Consider the following 21,994-nt stretch of genomic DNA (forward strand, 5'->3'; position numbering starts at 1 on the left):
CGATCTAACCTAATTACCATGTGATGGATTACATTATACTTTTTATGTTACGATTCCATACCTGTTTTTTTACTCTAAACATTTAAATATTTTATATAGATAGTTGACCTTTTATGCACATGTGTGCAGAATAGAAAGTTAGACTCAATTATCTGACCTTTGGATAGTATATATCAATTTGATATAAATTGATTTAGGGGATTTACATTATATGTTCAGTTCTATACAAATTTTAAATAATTGGAAGCAAATGTGGAGGAATCCTCTAACTTCTGAAGTTCAAATATTTACGTATGTTTTTGTACTCCATTTCATTCAATGTAAAATACCATCCTACAAACCTATTTGTTTTTATTTTGTGAAAGAATTATTTGTTTCACTTGTAATAACAAAAATCACTTCCAGCAAAAAATTCAAACTATTAGAAAATTACTTCTTGTCGCGTATTCCGTGTGAAAACGACTTCGGAAAAATTTAAATCGCTACACTATTTGAATTCAATGTGACTTAATAGAGTATTCTGAAATTCCAAATTAAAAAAGGAGAAGAACTGAAACTTGTCATTTGTTAACCGAATTGTACAAACCTTTGATTGTCTTAATGCACCGTTTTGGTGCATGCCACAGAGCCTTTAAATAAATTGAAATAAACAAATGATAATGTGAAATTAGAGTAGCTATTTTTTCCGCAAGATGGGAAATTGTACATATAAAACGATGCTTTTCTAGTAGCTCATTTAAATAAATTTTGAAAAAAGATTATTAAGTTTGTATGGTTTGAGAAGTATGGCATTTTTTTGTCATTACCTTCATTTTTTGTGTATTAAATCCCCATTTATAATAAGTGAGAGTACTTCACTGTCTGTAGTATATGATGTTAATCTTTATTTGCCATGTTACTACTTTGGAAATAATAAGGAAATCGAATATACTCCACGTATTCCGTTTCAAGAGTAACACGAGGTAACTGTGAGTACTTCCCTATCCGTAGCATAGGATGTTAATCTTTATTTGCCATGTTACTATTATGGAAATAATAAGGGAATGGAATATACTCTACGTATTCCGTTTCAAGAGTAACACGAGGTAACTGTGAGTACTTCACTATCCGTACTATAGGATGTTAATCTTTATTTGCCATGTTACTATTATGGAAATAATAAGGGAATCGAATATACTATACGTATTCCGTTTCAAGAGTAACACGAGGTAACTGTGAGTACTTCACTATCCGTAGTATAGGATGTTAATCTTTATTTGCCATGTTACTATTATGGAAATAATAAGGAAATCGAATATACTATACGTATTCCGTTTCAAGAGTAACACGAGGTAACTGTGAGTACTTCACTATCCGTAGCATAGGATGTTAATCTTTATTTGCCATGTTACTATTATGGAAATAATAAGGAAATCGAATATGCTCCACGTATTCCGCTTCAAGAGTAACACGAGGTAACTGTGAGTACTTCACTGTCTGTAGTATATGATATTAATCTTTATTTCCCATTGTTACTATTATGGAAATAATAAGGAAATCGAATATACTCTACGTATTCCGTTTCAAGAGTAAAATGAGGTAACTCTGAGTACTTCACTATCCGTAGTATATGATGTTAATCTTTATTTGCTATGTTAATATTATAGAAATAATAAGGAAATCGAATATACTCTACGTATTCCGTTTCAAGAGTAACATGAGGTAACTGTGAGTACTTCACTATCCGTAGTAGGCTATAGGATTTTAACCTTATTATGCTATGTTCATTATTATAGTAATACTGAAGGAAAACGAATATGTTCTATCTAGTTTGGTTTAAGAGTAACATGTGGTAACTGTGAAAGTACTTCACTGGCTGTATTATAGCATGTGAACCTTAGGATTTTTACATCGCTATTATGAGAATATAAAGAAGACGAATATGTTCAACGTAGTCCGCTTTAAGAGTTACATGAGTTTAATTGAGAGTGTACTTTAATGACGGTCGTATAGGATTTTACCCTTAATTGACATTTCACTACTATAGGAATACTAGAGAAAACAAATTGGTGCAATGAAGTCCGTACTTCATGAAGAGGACTTTACAAGGTTGTAATATAATTAATGAAATAAACTTGTCTGCTTGATGCTAAAATATTGCTCGGTTGGGGTCGAGCGGTCTTACTTGTACGAATTTGAATTTTAACTAAAGATACTGTGTGTTTAAATCCTGTCCATACCGACTTTTATCAGTACTTGCACCCCATTGACTTTCTTCCTTATCCTTATATGATAAGATCCTCGAACAGGCTAGTGGCCCATGAAGACGTGCAGAATACCGCTTAAAAGGTAATCAGCGTTAAAAAAAATGAAATTATAATCGTTGAATACTTTGCTTTGTAGTAAAAAAACGGAATCATTGGCAACGGAATAAAATAAAGTAATTTATGAAATGTTTAACGTTTTTTTTAAAATCAAAATATAATTATATGAACGTCTTACACTAGGAAGTTTCAACTATTCTATTCAACATTTGGCATAGCTTGTCTTGAGTGCTGTACCACTTTGAAATTTGATATAATCTCCAATATAAACTTACTTATAAATTACCTAGCCAGAATATCAAAGAAACAAGAAAGTCTAGTCAAGGAAAAATAGTCATAATATTTGGCATATACTTTAAAATGTATAAAAAGTATAAAAGGGAAAGTCTCTTTTACAAATGCTAATATAATGTTAATATACTCCTATATTAGGCCAGTAGCTTATATTATAATATAATTTTATCATATAAATAAACATACTTCATAACCCTAATATACATCATTTAGATGTTTTGATCTTATTGCAGTGTACTATTTTACATAAGCAACAAAATGAAACATTTACTTGATTTAGTACTTAACATCAGAGTCATAACAAATTTAATAGTTAAGTATTGATAGGTACTACATTAACCATTAATGTATAACTTACAATTTTCAATCAACCATTGTAGAGTATTGCCCTCTATATTGTACATACGAGTATTTCATATGCTTTACCAGAAAATTTGTTTAATGTCAGCATTTCATTCAAAGCGCCTTATTCTAAGAAAAATATATTATTATATACTATTTATACATAAGCACGGTTTTTCTTCAATTCCATCCTATTTTTATTCATTACAACACTACTTTTTACAATCATTTATGGGCTACTATGGAGCATCCATCTTTCTTTTGAAAAGGATTCATCAAATTCTAGTCAGCAGTTTCATAAAACATACACAGACATACATAAAAAAAACAAGCCGAATTGTATAATCCCCTCCTTTTTAAAGTCGATAAAGATTAGATGGTAGCAAAGCTTAAGGTAGGTATGGGGATTATTACATTCAGAGAAATTGTAGGATACTAAATTATATAAAAAGTGATTTTGTCGACATGTAGGGCACTTCACGACTGGTGGCATAAGTGCGAAACTTGTTATTGGCTTTATATAGCGGCAATATTAACCCAGGATTTAAAAGCACTGATTACTGTCAAGTTTATCACCTCGGGTCAGTAATAAGACACAAAATTATTACTTTTGAATTAATATTCAGTAACCTGTGGTATGAAGTGTAAATTACAATGATAAAAACATTTGAAGTTCTTCAAGATTATACTTTACAATTTAAATTAATGTTTACATAAATAAATGGGTGTGTCTGTGTTCTTGTCGTGTAGTCGTTTATATTAGATTGAGTTTGATATTTGAGTTACTCACACTAAAGTAATACAAAATCACCATTGTTCAGTATATTCCATGAAATTTACGTATGTAAAATCTCATTAACAGTGTTTTTCGATCAAAAAACTATACTATATGCTTTGTCCAGTGATCTAAATTCGTACATCAAAGAAATCACGTTGTATCGAAAAAAGAGAGAGAGTCAAATAAGGAATATTTTATGCTTTGAGGTATATCAAGAAAAATGTAATAATTTTTTTTTTGTCAGCTTTTAAAATTATACGTGGGTAAGAAACGGTAGAAGCCGCTTAGATTAAACATGCGACCTACGAGTGTGTAGCAGACGTAAAGCTGAAACCTCAATAAATAGTATACGGCAAAGCTAAGAATGTTTACCAGCTGAAACCTCAGGCTTCATTGTGTAATGAAGTTACAAAAGTGCTTGCTCCTTTTCTTCAAACCAGTTATAACCCAACATAATAGATCCGCTTCCTCTGTGCGGAGTTCTCGTTCAAAGTTGTATTTTCTTTAAAATGCTTTACACGGCAGGACTAGGAAAGCACTGTGATGTTTTCTCTGATACTTTTTTCTATTTCTCTGTGCTTTTGACGTATTATTGCTACTTTAATTTTATAAAAATTTATACTTTTTAACGTAAACATTGTTTGGAGCTCATATTATGTACAAAATCTTACATTTTAAAAATAAAAATTCAAAAGAATTTGTGTGTTTTTAATCAGCAAATAATGATTTATTGGACCTTTCGTTCAATTCTTTAGAACGCACTTAAGGAAAGAATCAACAGGGATCATATCATGTTAATTTTTTGAATAATTGATCTAATATAATCATTGGATAACAATTTAAATACTTTTCTACAGGGGGTATATAAAGTATATAGGAATTTTTGATATGAGTTTAAAAGTAAAGACTTCATAACAGACACCAATAAACTACATTGTAATCTTAATCATGATTGATCATACTAAAATTGTAATATCTCTCCTATTAAGTTATCATTACGGTTTTTATAGTGCAAAACATATGGTACAGGTATCCCACATAAAATTTGTGTTTTATATATATATATATATATATATATATATATAAGTTTTGAATCGCATATATTATGTACCTGGAATACCGAAAGTCTGGACATAGCTTTAGACCGAAATCCTATAGAAACTTGAAATTTGCCGAGAAACTTTCGAATTGCCAGTAGGCCTAATTGCTAGATATTTTGTAACCCAACAACTAAAAGTTGCTTTAAACTACCTAGAGTGGAGGGTCCAAATATCCAGGACAAGCAATTTGTACAGTCGAACATGTGTTCTATGTATCTCTCATCTTTTTAAAAATGTCGAAAATCTTTAAATACCTTCAAATTATCCTTGTAAAGAATGAGTTACAGTCCAAAAGATACGTCTATAATTGTATTGATAATTTTGCTTGGAAAAGTAATCTGCGGATCTGTAGATGGATATTGAGTGATCTCTAGAATCATCAAGACAGTAATAATGTTATCTTGCAACACATTTTTGAGGTCAGCCATGAATATTGAGAAGAATTTAGTTCTCTGGAACCCATCCTGTCTAGTATTAAACATATTATCATCATCATTCCCTTACCTGAACATCATTCGGCCCATTGGTTTTGATATATGGGCAAATATACAAGGTTTTGTTGTTATATGCAGATGGTAACGTGTTTTACAAAAAAAATAACTCAAGGTAGTAAGAGTAGTACGGTAGTAGGAAAATGTCTAATTCATAAAATTCCAATATAACTTTCCTCACAAAAATAATATAACTTCGTTTCTATCACGAAATTCTCTATGGGTCTCAACTTTATTTACAATGAAGAAACAAATAAACAAGAATACTCGGTTGTTTGATACTAAATAAAAGTTATATTCTTCCAAAGGTAATTGGCTGGAGAGAAATGCAATGTGTCGTAAAATGTAGCGTAAATGCAACAGCAGACGTTCCTGCAATATTAGATGACAAGTTAGGTACGCGTGATGTGTCTCAAATTACGCGACCATCTTTTCTCAGAAACCCTTCTCTCGTCTCAATTGTAGCGTATATAACCTATGTTCCTACTTTGTCTTCTACAATGTACGTCTGAAACTTTATTCCATGATTTGAAACAACGGTGAGTACAAATATATGTTTTCTATCTTATTGATGTAGTTTTTATGCTTATTGTTAGTTAAATTATTATTTTACTTAGCCATGTAGTTACATTTCTCAATATTATTAATATCAGTCAGTTTTAATGTTTAATATGGAATTAAAAATTTTATGATGGATACACTGAAAACTATTTCTGTCTGGAACAAAAAAGTGATTCCTGTATTTTTTTCAGAGTGGTACTATTAAATTGGCATATACAGTACATATTTTTTCTTCTTTGAAATCTATGTGTAGAATCCTTTTATTCTTAATCAGCTATCCTGGCACTTGCCGTTTTATAGCAGATGAAAATCATACATTTTATAAATAATTGTTTAATTGTTAATTTTTGCAGTAAATTGTTCCATACTTTAGATTTAAAGGTATGAAAGTCCTAAAATATTTAAGATTCAGTGGTTTATAGGAATATATATTAATAACAATTTTTGTACTTTGTTAGACTCTGTAAAAGGAATTGATATTGGGGTCGTATTCAACTCTCCACCTCTTCAATAACTGCTCTATTGAGGTATAAATGTCCACAATATTTATACATATTTCGTGTCAATATTTAAAGTCTCTGTACAGAAGTAGAAGAACGATCTGTAATATCGCTTTCGCAAAGAAGGGTCTTAACAAATTAACCGATGACGAAATTCATGATTAGTCATACAACTTATATTAAATTTATCTCAAAGTTGTTAAGGTTATAAAATTTAAAAAAAGTTATATATATATATATATATATATAAATAATTAAATTTAAAAAGATGGCAGAAAGTAAAATTTTAACACGGAACTTTCATTTAGAAGCAGGTTACACTGTAGATTTTTCGGAGGGTCCTAAAAACTTTCTAGAGAACAAAACCGATTATAATTTCATTTATCCGGTCTTAGATGTTACAATGAGGATTATCACATACCAGTTATTAATAGAGTTAAATTACTAATAGAAATTGAGTGTTACTTTAATTTCATTTATCCGGTCTTAGGTGTTATAATGAGGATTATGAAATCCGTGTTTTAATAGAATTAAATCAATTATAGGAATTGAGTGTTACTTTTAATGATTGAAGTAGCAATAATAATGTGAATGCGTACTGAATGCCGTTCTGCAAAGCCTTCTCTGAGCTTTGTGATGAATGTGTGTACTTTTACATATCTTTGAAAGTGTAAAACACACATAACATATTTTTTCAACCTAACCTATAATATATTACAGCACAATCTCTGAATAAGAAGTACCTAAAACAAGTACGCGTTGAAGTTACGCCTACAATCAGCTTGACGTATTGAAATTACATTTCAACCTATCAAGTGTATTGCTCGTAGGGACAATGCAGCTCTATTGACTGGTTAATGTGTACACCTACCGGCCACCTGTAACAGCCCTGTCCCCCCCTCCCTTCTACAACAACGGCTAGAAGCTATGCGGCACTTTGACGCCAACTTGATCTAAGATCCTGTGAGATTCTCACAGTGGATTTTGATTGACCCGTAACCTTCAATGTTCTCTCTCACATTACAAATTCCATTTAAATCGTTGTAGTGTAGAGAACATTATGTTCTGGGAAAGTGTACGAGCTCTACGTTTAGAGTTTAGACTAGTTATTTCCTCTATTAAAACTCTTCTTGTTCTGAAAATATCACAAAACTTTTCTGTATGTTATGCTTTGAAGAAATATTATGCACATGCCATGCTTCAACAGCTAAATATTAGTTTACTTTATTCGCCTCAATATTGTAGCTGGAAACATTTGCGTAATGTTTCTCCAAGTAATACGAGGTTATTACTTATCACTATTAGGCGATAGGAAACAAAACACAACTGTGAATTTATTCTATGAGCTAATTTACGTTTTCAATTGAAACATTTTTTATTCAGCCATATAGACTATTTTGTCTACAGATGACTGTGTAGGTTAATATATGACTACAGTAACCTGCTACTTTGTATTTTCTGTTTATAGCCGTTTGAAATATTGACCTAAAATATTGATCATATTGATTGTTGTGTTCCTGAATAGTTTACTGCTTTGTTGTTATGTATTATGCCGTTTGTTGTTACTATTTAAATATTTATATATGTATACTACCCGCTTGTACTTTGGCTTGTTTGCCGTTGGAATGTAATAAAAATAAATAAATAAATAAATAAAATAAATTGATTTTAATATACACTTTCTATTGAATACTCTTCTTGTTCAATAGTATAAAAACTTCATTAAACGTATCCCAAGTGTATACATTACTCTATATTCCATTGCAACACATTACGTCTCCAAGTTATATGAGGTTTTTTAAACTGAAATCATTACCAAACTCGCAATTCTCTACGTTATTATCATGTGTTATTATGTGCTCAAACACTTTGAGCTTTATTTTTTGTCAACTTCAGGTTTAATGTGCTATCGTATGGTTTCCACCCTAAAACTGAATTGTAATGAAAAATTTATAATTTCGCAAAACTCTCTACTTTTGCACGAATCAGCAAGATCATCCTAGTACCTATTAAAATTATACTTCATCATATTGGAATATTTTGTAGTTAAAAATTGTTTCACTTAATTTTATTGTAATAAGAAGTTGTTACATTTCATTATGCAACTACTGAGAAGATGAGATCGAAATAGTTTCCCGTTTCTAATGCAATCTTAATTCCTGACATTAATATTAGTCAGGAAGATTATAGGGTTGTTAGTTGGCCGATAAATTTCCTTCCAATGAGGCTATGTCCAAACGTGTCCTCTATGGTGATTCCTATGAACACTGCAAACCACACACTTCTTGGTAACCAAGAAGTAAGTTTCTTTTAATCAAAAACTTTGTATAATTCATGTTACTCTCCGACTAAAAATTAAAGTTACATTTGTCAAGGGAAAATTATAGGCAGATACGTCTAAGAATTGATCTAGCATTTATAATTTGATAAAATATGTAAATTATTTCAGTAAAATTAGTTTTAGTTCACAACTGTGTTTAACCTGAATGAAGAGTTATTTGCGTAGTTAAAAAACTATATTTGAAGAACTTTCCATTTAACTAACAGTAGGATTACCTTCGTTCCTGCGGTCTACAAGAAGCAACTGACTGTCCTCTCGCTTCCACGTGACTTTGGGAGCTGGCAGCCCCTCAGCCTTGCACACCAGGCTGATGTTCAGATTCTCCCTCACTGCGACTGACGAGGGTGTGCTCTCCTCATCAACTATGTTTGGTGGAACTGAAATACAAGGATTAATTGTTACTTTGCACATGAAAATCTATAGGGAAGCTGAAAATTAAATTATTTAATCAAACAACTATTCTACGAAAATTAGTTTAATTATCTTTATTAGTTTTGTTTATCCTGTTTCATTTAATTATGCATGTATAAATTTAGATAAAGCTTTTAGGAAAAATAACTCATCACTATTTGAAACTATAATTACAAATTTCACGGTTCCACATACTTTAACAAATATAATAAGCTATTATTTTTTTAAATAAGAAGGTCAAGATCAAATAACTTTATATAAATGAGGAAAAGTAACTTATTATGACGTTTCCTAAACAAAATATTCCTTTTCTAATTAAATTATTCTTATTTTAAATGCTGTAACATTAAATACTTTCATTTTTAGTAATTTAAACATGCGAGATTTTTTTCAATAAATACTTATTACTAAAATATTTATTACTAACAGTCTTTGCACGTGATTTTGCATCGAATAACTGGTAAGTTATATAATGGCACTCCTGAAAATAAGTTAGCTAAAGGTCAATTCAGATATTTTAATCACTCCAATTTACTTCGATCATAAAGCGGTTACTTCCGCATATTGTAAACTAATTTAAATCTAAGCTATTTTCAGTGCCGTAGAAGTCTCTGCATTGTTTTCCCGATCAGGAAAATATATTCATACATGGATCTGAAAATTCTTCATCGTTCAAAAAAACATCTCTTTGCTGCCAATTTAATCTACTTGCCAGCAATGTTATTTTCAGTGTCGTAGAAGTCTCTGTATTGTCCTGATCAGGAAAATATACATGGATCTCAAAAAGTCTTCATCGCTCAAAAATCATCTCCTTCTTGCCAATATGGGATTAAAGGTATTTTCAGTGCTTTATAAGTCTCTGCATTGTTGTTCATCACCAAGAAAATATGTTCTTACATGGATCTGAAAAGTAAAAAAAAACATCTATGTCCGGCCATTTGAATGAAAGGCTCATTTTATAATGGGTCCGCACCTTACGTCATAAAGTTGTCAATTTTACTTTTGGTATGTGTAACAATCACTTAAGACTATTATTATTTGAATAGACGTGTGTAGGCCTAACCTCGATAAAATCCCAACTATGAAGGATTCTTACTCTGTGCTCAGATCACCGAGTTGCTCTATAAATAAAAGAAAACTTACTAGGTGTCAATTATTAAAATAGCGTCCTCACATATATTAGGATTTGCTTGGCTATCTCCGTGCTAACACATCTTGAGAGTTTATTTTTTTGTCTCCTCGATATTGCCTACGCGCAACTGAATAAAGTTGATATGGAATTTTTTTTATTTGACATTTTTAATGTAAAAAACGTAACACTTATATGCTATAAATTTTCCAAGTTGAAGTGTGACATTTATTTGTTATGGTAATGTACATACAGGATGTTTACACGTTACCTTTGACTTGCAGGTAACCAACTTGGCTGATCATGGGGTTGGTGTTGACCTGACACATGTAGTAACCTCGGTCCTCTTGCTGCGCCCCTGTCACGTGCAGTAACCACGTGTTCTGGCTGTGAGACACACTGAACCTCGGCACCCTGGAGATCACGTGACGGTGTATCGTCAGTATCATCTGTCTGTCTATGTGTATCCACGCCACCTGCAAATCCAGCACTATGTCAGTGGAAAACTTCTCACTCTTCAATAGTATTGATTTCGCCATCTTGTTTCAATGATTCTGAATATTACTAAATGTACCTCCTCTTCTAAAAACCTGAGATACCTGATTCTAAAATACTATAAATGCTGTAAATAACTTATTCTATTTATTTGCGCTGTAATACAGTTTTCTTATTAATAATATGTCTGCTTTTGAGTTTTAGCGTTCCTAAGAAGTAATTTTCTACCATAGGCTATAGTGGGCATACAAACTTTTGGGTGGTTTTGTTGAAACAGTTAGATAAAAATTATATATATATATATATATATATATATATATATATATATATATATATATATATATATATATATATATATATATTTAAAACGTTATATTTATGAAAAGATAAAAACTTTTGATTAACGCGACTGTGCTAATAAAGACCTTTCTTTTTTTAGCTCACCTGGCGTGGTTCTTTTATTTCATCCCCAGAAACCATTAATACCAACTCTACTTAGAAATGATGGGTGTTATGAAATATACAGTATTTATAACACTACAAGATACTACCATAGGCTTGATTACTGGAATCTGTAGGAAAGATACGGCGATGAAGACGTTCAAAACCAACCCTGCATCATACACCAGATCACAAAAAGGTCTGTACGGTTCTTCTATTGCCTTTAAAAAGAGTCACATAAGATTTTAATATAAGTTACTTTATGTTCTAGTACATTGTTAATTGATGCCAAAAAGTGAAGACTTTATCATATGTTAAAACGGACTCGAAACATATTAACCCTGTTTTGCATGGAATGTAACAAGTACGTTCCCTACATGCAATTATTTTGTATCTTCGGATGAGATATATTTTAACCCTTGTATTATAAAACGAAAATGAAAAAACGGAAATGAAGTAAGGATTATTTTTCATCGCATGGCGTTAAAATCAGAAAATCTAGGATTTAGGACTGAAGATTTTTCTTTTCATGGACACTCCAATACTATTAAAATCAGAATCTTTGCAATTACATACAAAATAAGTTTAAATTGTTATGTATTTTATATATATATATATATATATATATATATATATATATATATATATATATATATATTATACCTATATATATTATACATACCAATTTAAACTTATTATATATATATATATATATATATATATATATATATATATATAATAATGGCCAAATACAAAATAATTTAATCGTAATAAGTAAGGGCCCTTTGGTGTAATGGTAGCACATCCACCCGGCAAGTGAGAGATCCGGGTTTTAGTCCCAGCGGGCCAATTACTTTTTGTGATTCAATGTTTATTGAAATTATATATTACTTGTTTATATAATTATTTGAATCAGATATCTTTCACTCCAGAAATAAAACATAAGTATAAATAAACAATAATCTAGAGAGATCTCTTGATGGTTGAATGTAACAATAACGTCTTGTGTCAATTAATCGTAACTGTAACTGACTTACAGTCTTGTCAGATCGTGTGGCAGTTGTTTGGCAGCTTTATATTTGTTATAAGAACATGGTTTACCGTATTACTTATTTTAGTACAAAATACAACATGCTGTTTTGGATTGAACAAACGTCGTTCATGAAAACGTTAATATCGTAAAGCGTCAATTCGCAGTTCAGGGCTATAATAATATGGAAAATAATGGTTTCAAACGTTTGCTAATTGAATTAAATCCAATTACTATTCCCAGATTACTGGTTTAAACGTTTTTCACCCCTAATAATCAACCACGAAACTTTAATTGAAAAAGATGACTATTACAAACAAATAATATATTATATGTACTATTCCTAAACATTAGTGGATTCCTAAAAACGTGTTTTGCTTGCCCGACCCACCTAAAAAGGAATCTTATGTTAAAATTGTTTATATATATATATATAACGACATTTAAAAAATCTTTAAATTTACAAATATAAACCGTTAAAAACATGAAATAATTAATTAATTCAATTAGAGTATTTTAAGCTTTATCATCTGTTTGTAATGAGAAAGATAGCATTAAAAACATATAGAACCAGAACAATATAAGTCAAAATTTAAACATTAATTTCAGACATACTTAAGCACAATTGCCAAGGTATAAAAATTACACGGTTTAAAACTTTATATGGACTGTAAAACTCCTATAAAAAGATAAAGTGCTCCAATGTTGAATAAAAATCGGCTCCATTAATAAATGAATGGTAGGTTTGAGTTATTAGGTAAAAGTAAATTTCAGGTTTTGCAATCGATTTGTGGGTGAGAAAATATTTACAATTAATTTTGTTCTAAATTTACTTTAATACAATACCTTTGAAGAGAAAAAATATACAGTTCTTTGATCATTCTGTAAGGATGTAAGTTTAAATAAAATTAAAGGTAAGTGATTTTCGATCAGGCCCAAAAAATTACTGACGATAAAAATGTGAGTTCCTTAAATTATTTAGACAATATATTGCTTCCATGGGTGAAATGTTTTTGTTCATTTGTAAAGGAAATTGTGTTTTTACCAGCAGTTACACGTGGCTTCACTCACATTGTTTTACTGAAAAAGGCGTCATCGTGGTTATTATAATTTTAAATAACATTTAAAGACTCCTAATAATAATTCCTACAAAATATTGAAATCTTCTGATCCATTTTAGATTTAAGTTCAAACAGCAGTGTTATACGATCAAACAACTAAGATGTGTTTTGTAAGAGTCTTTAAATCTTCACCAGTTTTTAATAACAAAAAAAAAAAAACAATACTCTAACCAAAACCGAACTACTTCAATGTATCAAATGTCAGCGTTGTGCTAAACAGATTTGAACATATTTGTAGATCGCATGAACCCCTATGTTTCCATCGGAGAAAATACAAAGATTCAATAAATAATAAATCATTACAATTATTCCTATTCATTCACAGACAGCAATTAATTTACTATCATCTAGTTTTTAGATACCGTATTTAAATCAGAAATTAAACCGCATTGGCCTAACCACAGTAAGTATACGACCAAGATAGTGTTAAATAACGCATGGAAAACGCTAAGAATAAGTTATTTCGGAAGTGAATTGCAGCCTTATGGCTTCGCTTTATCTCTTAGGCAAAGGAAATAAACGAAATGTTCTGTGAAATGACTTTCAAATTAATGACATCGTCTTAGCTTGAAGCAGCGACTTTCGACTTTTCCGTTAACATGCCTTGAAAGATTTGTAGATTTCGAACGACAGCGTAAGCAATACGACTTTTAATCTCATACCGTGTTTAAAAAAATAAAAATAAAAATAATACAATATTATTATATAGTATTATGTTGTACTATAATAATATTAATTTCATTAAATTCTGAAATGTTCTAAATGAAAGTGTTGCTTATTAGCGAATAAAGTACTTGATTAGTGTATATTAAAATTAAGTATCTACAAAAATTATCCAAATACAAAATCTTTGAGTAGGATTTATATGAACTCCGATCGAATTTTTAACAGTTTATAGAGATTCAACGTGTAAAACAATAACATTTACGCGCACGAAGTTCTGAATTAAACACTTAAATGTAGTCTAGATATTAAGATTGATTGCATATTTAACGACCTCATGAGGTAAGTTATTACTACTCCTGCAGTCCAATAGCTCCTTTTATCTATTAGAATTATTAATACTGTAATGCTATCTATTACATATAGTGATAAATTTAACTATTGTGCAGAGGGTGGATATTAGGAAATTTTTAAAAACTTCCTTTTAATACTATTATTAAATTTTTGCAATTACCAATCCAGACATATGTTATTAATTAATTTCCCTGCACAAAATGTAACCTCAGTCATCGTCAACAGAAGGAAAAGTTTGAGTAAATGCGATACAACCTAAAATTAGTTTTTATTTTTACAACAGAATTGTCAATTCTATTTGATACAGATATCAGTCTGTGTAAAGTTTATAACCAGGGAAACCTTGCTAACTTCACAGAATAACAATTCGTATGAAGTTCCAGAACAAACTCCAGTTTTCCTTTCACATAACTTCTGAGTCGGCTGAAACATTTTTGCTTACTGCTTGCACCCGGAAACGTTGATGAATCTTTGTTACACATCGTGGAAGAGAACAAACTCGATAACTTTCAGTGGATCTGTTCCTTTTATTTATAAAGACATGTGCGAGAGTAAGAACAGTTATGCAGTTTAAAAAATGCTGTGTACATATTTTAATATTGATGATATACAGAATATTTTAAACTTGAAACATACGGTATATTGGAAGTTAAAAGTTGTGTGGCACATACCTATGTAAGATATAAACGATATTTTCACTAAACTGATATCTCATACAATGTATTTTGAGTTTTTGAAGTGATTTACAGGTCATTTGATTTTATTCATTTATTTACTTCGTACACTTCATATATTAAAGAAAAGTACTACGACTATTTACTTTTAACTGTATAATAATCATTTAGTAATTAACCAACTAAGTCAGAACTACTTCGTCAAGCACATGGTTAATTTACATGAAACAAATAAAAATGCAGTTAAAAATTACTGAATGCGGTAATGCAATGAATCAGTGTTTATATATTAAAGTTTACGTGATTGGTTGTGCCAAGGGATTTTGTAATTAATAATAACTCACTTAATAAAACTCGTTCCTTAACGTTCCTTAAAACTTAATAATTTTCTCAACTAAAATGAAATTGGTATTGAATTTGCATTAATATTAGTAAGATCTTAATTCACCAATATAAAATATTGAATGAAATGCATCGGTTCAAAGTACAAAACTGCAAATCTTAATTTCTTTTCTTATAAGCTTGTTATATTAAGAAAACTATTATTTGTGTTTATTCTACACCGATGATAAATAAAAGTAAATATAGTTTATAAAATAAATATTTGATAATGGATTATAAGTTTACAACTGTAGGAAGCATTTCACAGCAAAAGATAATGACAATAGTTTTTTTCGAATATGCATTCAGTTTTGTTCGTGGAATTTAGGCCACGAGGAACAGCAAAAAAATGCAAAGACATACTGAGCAATTCTAACCAAACTCGGCCTAACTATGCAATACACGAGCTTACAAATACATTCATACAAATTTTTTTCCTTCTTAAAAATGCAAAGCCTCAAACAGCTGTCCATTCCTGGGATATTAAGGCCTTTTGGAAGGGAAGTTTTGAATCATCCATCATTAGCCCTGACCTTGTACAAAGCGATTATCAGCTTTTTCTTCACTTTAAATTACAAATTTATAATTTTAATTGGTAATAGATTTATAACCGGAGTTGCTATATTATTACCAGCATAGATATAAAATTAATTTTAATAAAAATTTAAGTTTCTGCGTTCTTTGCCAATATTTATTTTCCAATATTCACCCATTTTGGCAGGAAGGACTTTAATATCGATGAAAAAATGCAAATTCCTTTGATGAAGGAATTAAAAATCTTGTTTTAATATACAAACAAGACAGTAATGTGGAAAAACCTAGTATTGCTTGGGTTTTTATAATAAAAAACTGTCCTTCCTACAAAAAGTTCCCTCGTAGAAGGGAACCATATAACCTTTAAAGTAAAATAATATTATTTAAAGTGGAAAATACGTATAATGTAGAGTAGGGGTTAACATTTATAATTACCCAAAGATACTTTTTAATTGAAACTAATTAATGAGCAACTTATTACAATTTATAATCCTCTGAGCTTAGTACAGTTCGTAGAGATTTAATATTGTAGCACGAATCGTAGTCAGCATTATACGTGGGAGATATAGATTTGGTTTATAATTATGGTAATGAACTATATATATTGTATGATATTAAGTTTGCGTTTATAATGTATTAAACTGTTGATTCAACATTATTCATAATCAAGATTCTGTATACATTACTGTACTGGACAATACATTCGTTATAATTCATCTCTGTGAACAATCGATTTTATATTAAGACTCCCACAATGCTTATTGTAATAACACTACCCCTCTCTGTAAACCTCAAAATTATTTTATAATGCCAGTTCCTCTCATTACTCTCAATAGAAAATTGGACTCAGTACAAGATTATTACTATCCAAAAATTTAAATATTATACTAAGCGGTTGTATTCTTTTAGGAAATACATTTTTATTTGCTAATTTTACTTTTTTCTAAGCCATGATAAACAGTTTACTGAAACGTTAAGTAATGGATGTGGTATGTTTATCTCGTTTCTGCAATTGCATAGTTAATTTGAAGCTATCACAAAAACGAGAGTTTTAATCGTACACCAAAATACTTTGGTGGTACTTTATTTTATATTAATCATAAGTATGCAACTATGTTTATTTATTATTTTATATTAATTACCATTGGATCAATACAGTTGTATAGGTTACAAGTCAGGAGACCCCTGTTAATATTGTTACGGCTCACACTAGAAAAACTATAGCCTACTCTGCACACCTTTATGTTATATTATGAAATAATGTTAAGGCATATTTACAACTTGTTTACTAACCTAAAATGGTGTATTTTCGGGGCCAACTCAAATATTTCACTTCAGAAACCTAATTGAGTGGTCCATCATTTCAATGTCCATGATAAAAGAAAACTAACAACGCGAACTAGAACAATCCAAAAGTTTACTTTTACTTCACTTTTAAGTTAATTCTGATTTCTAAAACTGTTATACTAGGTTAAGATAGAGACTTCTACTTGCGTTGTTGGTATTAACCATGCCCAAAAAGTACTTCGTTACATACCATAAAGGTGTGTTGAGTTTCATTTTTCTAGTGTGAGACACTATAATATTAACAGTGAGGGGGTCTCAAAACATTGTATTAACCCTGTATTTGTTCTATGAGATTTGTTCTATTTAAACCACAGAATAAAACATTTTCCAATTAACCCAATACAAAATCAGTTGGCAAGAAAGCAATATCCAACTAATTGAGACGGGTACTTTAAAAAATATCACAACAGACTTGATAATACCGCCAATACATAAACCAAGTTACCAAGCAGCGAGTAATATTCAGACATGAACATATAAGTTTTGCTATTTTTAACCAAAATATAATTAAATTTGAGAGCATTTGAAAGCAAATGTTCATTTCACTTTTCCGATATACTTAACACAAATATGTTAATTAATGACCCATTTATGATCAGTTTAACTTCATTATATCTGGTTTTAAATGGTTTCTCTTTTCCTTAATTAAAATTTAGATTCCATGAAAAGTATTAGAAAGTATGTAAAAACTATTCCACCAAATAATTAAAATCCCTAGTTTTAGAAGATGAAAATTTGATACTCTGGGTACATATCTAGGAATTTTAATAATTATGTCATTTATAAAGGATTAAACACATCAAAGCGAGAATTATTTTACAAAGAGGAAGGGATTTTTATACGAAGATAAATTTTCAGCGTATTCATATATCGGAGTATATAAATGCTCGTTTCATCTTCTGATCTGCTAAGGTCACACCAAATCCGCCTAACAAGAACCTCTCACGTCGTCTCCAAGCAACGCCATTCTTTGAAAAGGACCAACGGACTAATGATGACTTAAACAAAGACAAGGTTTATTCTTGGTGTTGTCAAAGCTGAAAATGTTCAGTTAAGTTCTTTTAATAACTCTCAATCCAGAAACTCTGTATATTTTAATACACATCCTTTGTTCCTTTGTGAAATTAGATGCACATGGCAAAAAATGTAACAGCTAATTTTTTATAAGTTTGTAAATAATACAACGATACCTATGAAAAGTATGATTTTGTGTAAGTGTGTTTTAAGTGGGCCTGTGTGTGTTAATGGACAGTCAAAGAGAAATTAAATACATAATCTTTTATCAAAAAAGCCAACTTCTTACTTTTAAATTCGATCTTCTTATCACCTCATAACCTCTGTATTTGAGAAAAATATTTTTGATTATTTTTTAATTCAAAATATTCAGATGCTTATTTTTCAGTACGCCCTGTACGCTACTTTTATAAAGTAAATACTATGATTTTTATAAAAACATTTTAAATGTTTTGATAATAAATTACTACAATAGTACATAAAATACATATACTTTTTTACTTTCCTCTGTACCTCAGAACACACACCACAGTGTATATTTGATAACTAATTAAACAAAAAATACATTTTTAAATCTAAATTCAATCGTTTACACCGTCATCATGTTTTCCAATAAATAAAAAAAATGTTAATCTCTAATTATTTGAAGAGGCATTAATATAGTAAAAATAAAGTTTACAAGACCTGACGAGGATAACAACAAAGTGCTAAATTTAATCTTCTGTAAGAAATACTGTAAATGGACAGATCATTCTGGTGGAGCCCTGAGTTCAGTGAATTTTTCTTATCAAATTATCTCAAAATGAATTATTTACTTGACGTAACATTTATAATGGTACATAATTGACAATTTTCATATAAATCTTCCACCTAATTAACTGAAACACCCTAAACATTTCGTAAACGTGCTTGATATTTTAAAATTATTTATTGAACTCCATATATAAAAGAGTACACTTATTATCTTGCAACATTGTTTGCAGGCTAATATTATTTTATTTGATGATAACCTTTAATGCGGTTATTATATAGATATTTCTCGCAGTTCGAAACATAATCTGGAAATTCAGATTTCCTCTTCAAAAGTGTATAAATTTCAATACGAAAATAAAATTATTGATAAATATTCCTATCGAAAAAAATCATTATTTTAATAAATACTATTTAAAATTATAATAAATATGGTGGTTACATTTATGTATTAACGTGAAGACAAGGAATCAATTTCAATAATAAGGACGATATGTTGTTGAATCAAAATTTCAAATTGCAAGGCGACAAGGATAGGGGATAAAGGTTTAATTTGCAGTCAATCAAGGGACATGTCCCGCTGAGATGATAGCCGTCATATGTCATGTCAGTGCTGTATTGTTACTGCTGTGAGGAGTACAGTATTCACTGCATGGTTCTGCAGCTACTCAGCTACACTAACCACAAAGGCGTAAACAGTACCGTTTTATTTTGTGTTTCACTCTAATTGAGTACATAAAATGTCAATCGCGTCTAAGTTGGAATAATTGGTATTCTCGCCAAGGAAATTTCACATCAGTGTTTGAGTCCCGGTGATTAAGCATATTTTTAGATATTAAATTGATACATAAAGAAACTGATTAAAGATAAATAAATTATAATTATAACCATCAAACGTCCATATATTATATTTTACATTACATTATTACTGTAACCTATTATTTTGTATTAAAATACAAAAATTTAACCATTTTAGTCACTGTTTATTGAACCAAGAATATTGCGTTTAAAACGTGAAATCCATAATACGTTCATACAAAGATGACTTACACCAGAAATAATCATTTTCTGCTTGATTTATTAACATATCTTATGTGTACAAAGTTTTGTATCATTTAAGCAACGTATAATCTTGAAGGTACTGCATTAAGGAATGGATTATTCTAAACACTATTTCGGCAGAAATCTTATGGATGTATACACTTCTACGTATATTAGCACATAATTGGCAATCAAATGGGAATTCAGGATGTTTATACAGGGAATATATTAAGAGCCAAATTTTAAATAAAAAAACACCATAATCATTTTAATAATAACAGTTTTAGTCATAATTTAGTCACTTGGTTTATCTAAGGTCAAGAATTAAATTTTCTTGGTATTAATTGTATTCCACAGCACTTAAATTAATAGGTTATACACATGAGGTTCTATAAAATTTGAATAACCGTTTTATGGGACAGATCTATGTAGTAGAGAAAACAAGCTTGAGAAGTAAGTAATTGTCAAGCCTTGTTAAATTTCATTTTGACATAGAGGCCAGTTGGCCTCATAGATAATGTTGCCAAAAATGTATGCAGAGCAATCCTAGGAGCTGGGAATATGTGAAAGTGGATTCACTAAGAGAAGTTTAGAGGTAGCAGATTCAAAGTAATTTAATGACAATCTCAATGGCCTTAAGAATCTGGACATTACTTTTAACCCTACTGATCAAGACATTGATTAGAAAGATCAAGACAATGTGGGTAATTGCCAGAGAACAATAAACAGCATAGCTCCTTTTGCACTCAAGCTCCCTCGTTGACGTATATACATTTTAGTTTCCGTACTTTATGGTGGGAAATCGTAAACTAGACTCAAATATCGATGACGTGGAATACAATACAATGGGGATTCTATGGTAGTTGATATTATAACGAATAGGTTATAATATAGGTTATAACCTATGTTATAATAATAGGTTATAACACTCTAACGTATTGTCTCGAGAAACCAGTAGGACTATAAAGAGGTAATATACTGCACAGTATGTATTATTAACCACACATTAACATATGACTCAAGACCTGAATGATTCAATATAACAAAATATTATAAATTTGAAAGTTTACATGAGTGAATGAATATCCTTCCAACATATATAACAAGGACTACTGACGCTTTGAAATGTTTAGAAACCTTATCCACTCATTTAAAGGCTCCATTAGTTTGGGTATTGACAGAAATTGTAGGCGTTGCTCATTAATATATTCTTTTGTAAATAAAACTGAACATTCTAAACCATTTATATATACTGAATGATTTTTAGTTCCAACAATCCGGATAACTAATAAGTTTCTCTACAAATTGGAAAACTTTTGTTTTAATCATATATTTTCACGCATTGTTTATATTATAATGAAAAATATATCGTTTTGTAGTGCAATGTCTAACTTCTACACAAAGTTTTTAATTGATCTACACCCATTGAGCGTCAGTTGCTTGCAAAACTATACTGTCAAACCCGTTGACTGTGTCAGTTTAAACTAATGCTGTTAAACGCTACAAACACACCTATTCGTATCGTAAACCATATATAACAATCATTTTAGTCACTTTAATGCTGATTTTAAGGGGAAACATGCCCAGATATGACATAATACACAAATTATGTTAAAAACTGTTAACACTAATCACCTTGTGGGTGCCAAGGTTTTCTACGACACATGGTAAGTTGGCGTCCCTCCCCAGCACCACCGTCACGTTGGGGATAGGCTCCACGAATCGTGGTCCATCCGTCAGGGCTGCAACAAAAATAAAAAATTTAGTTAATGAGTTTAGTTAATAAAATTTTCAAATTCAAATTCAAATGACTTTATTTGTATTATACGTATACAAAAGGGCGAATTTAGGGCCATAAGGCCCTGTCTTACAATTAACCCTAATATAATAATATAGAAC

The 21,994-nt window shown here is 30.2% G+C and overlaps 1 protein-coding gene across 1 annotated transcript in view; it reads right to left on the reverse strand.

Annotated features, from left to right (window-relative positions):
• Positions 1-21,994, reverse strand: part of LOC124355483 (lachesin-like) — a 222,714-nt gene that overhangs the window by 45,023 nt on the left and 155,697 nt on the right. The window contains exons 2-4 of the mRNA XM_046806635.1: positions 21,731-21,837; positions 10,522-10,726; positions 8,926-9,087 (exon numbers count right to left, since the gene is read on the reverse strand). Of these exons, the coding sequence (XP_046662591.1) occupies positions 8,926-9,087; positions 10,522-10,726; positions 21,731-21,837 (474 nt within the window). The remainder of the gene's footprint in view (positions 1-8,925; positions 9,088-10,521; positions 10,727-21,730; positions 21,838-21,994) is intronic.

The sequence above is a fragment of the Homalodisca vitripennis genome, chromosome 2 (assembly GCF_021130785.1).
Source record: "Homalodisca vitripennis isolate AUS2020 chromosome 2, UT_GWSS_2.1, whole genome shotgun sequence".
NCBI classification, from domain to species: Eukaryota; Metazoa; Arthropoda; class Insecta; order Hemiptera; family Cicadellidae; genus Homalodisca; species Homalodisca vitripennis.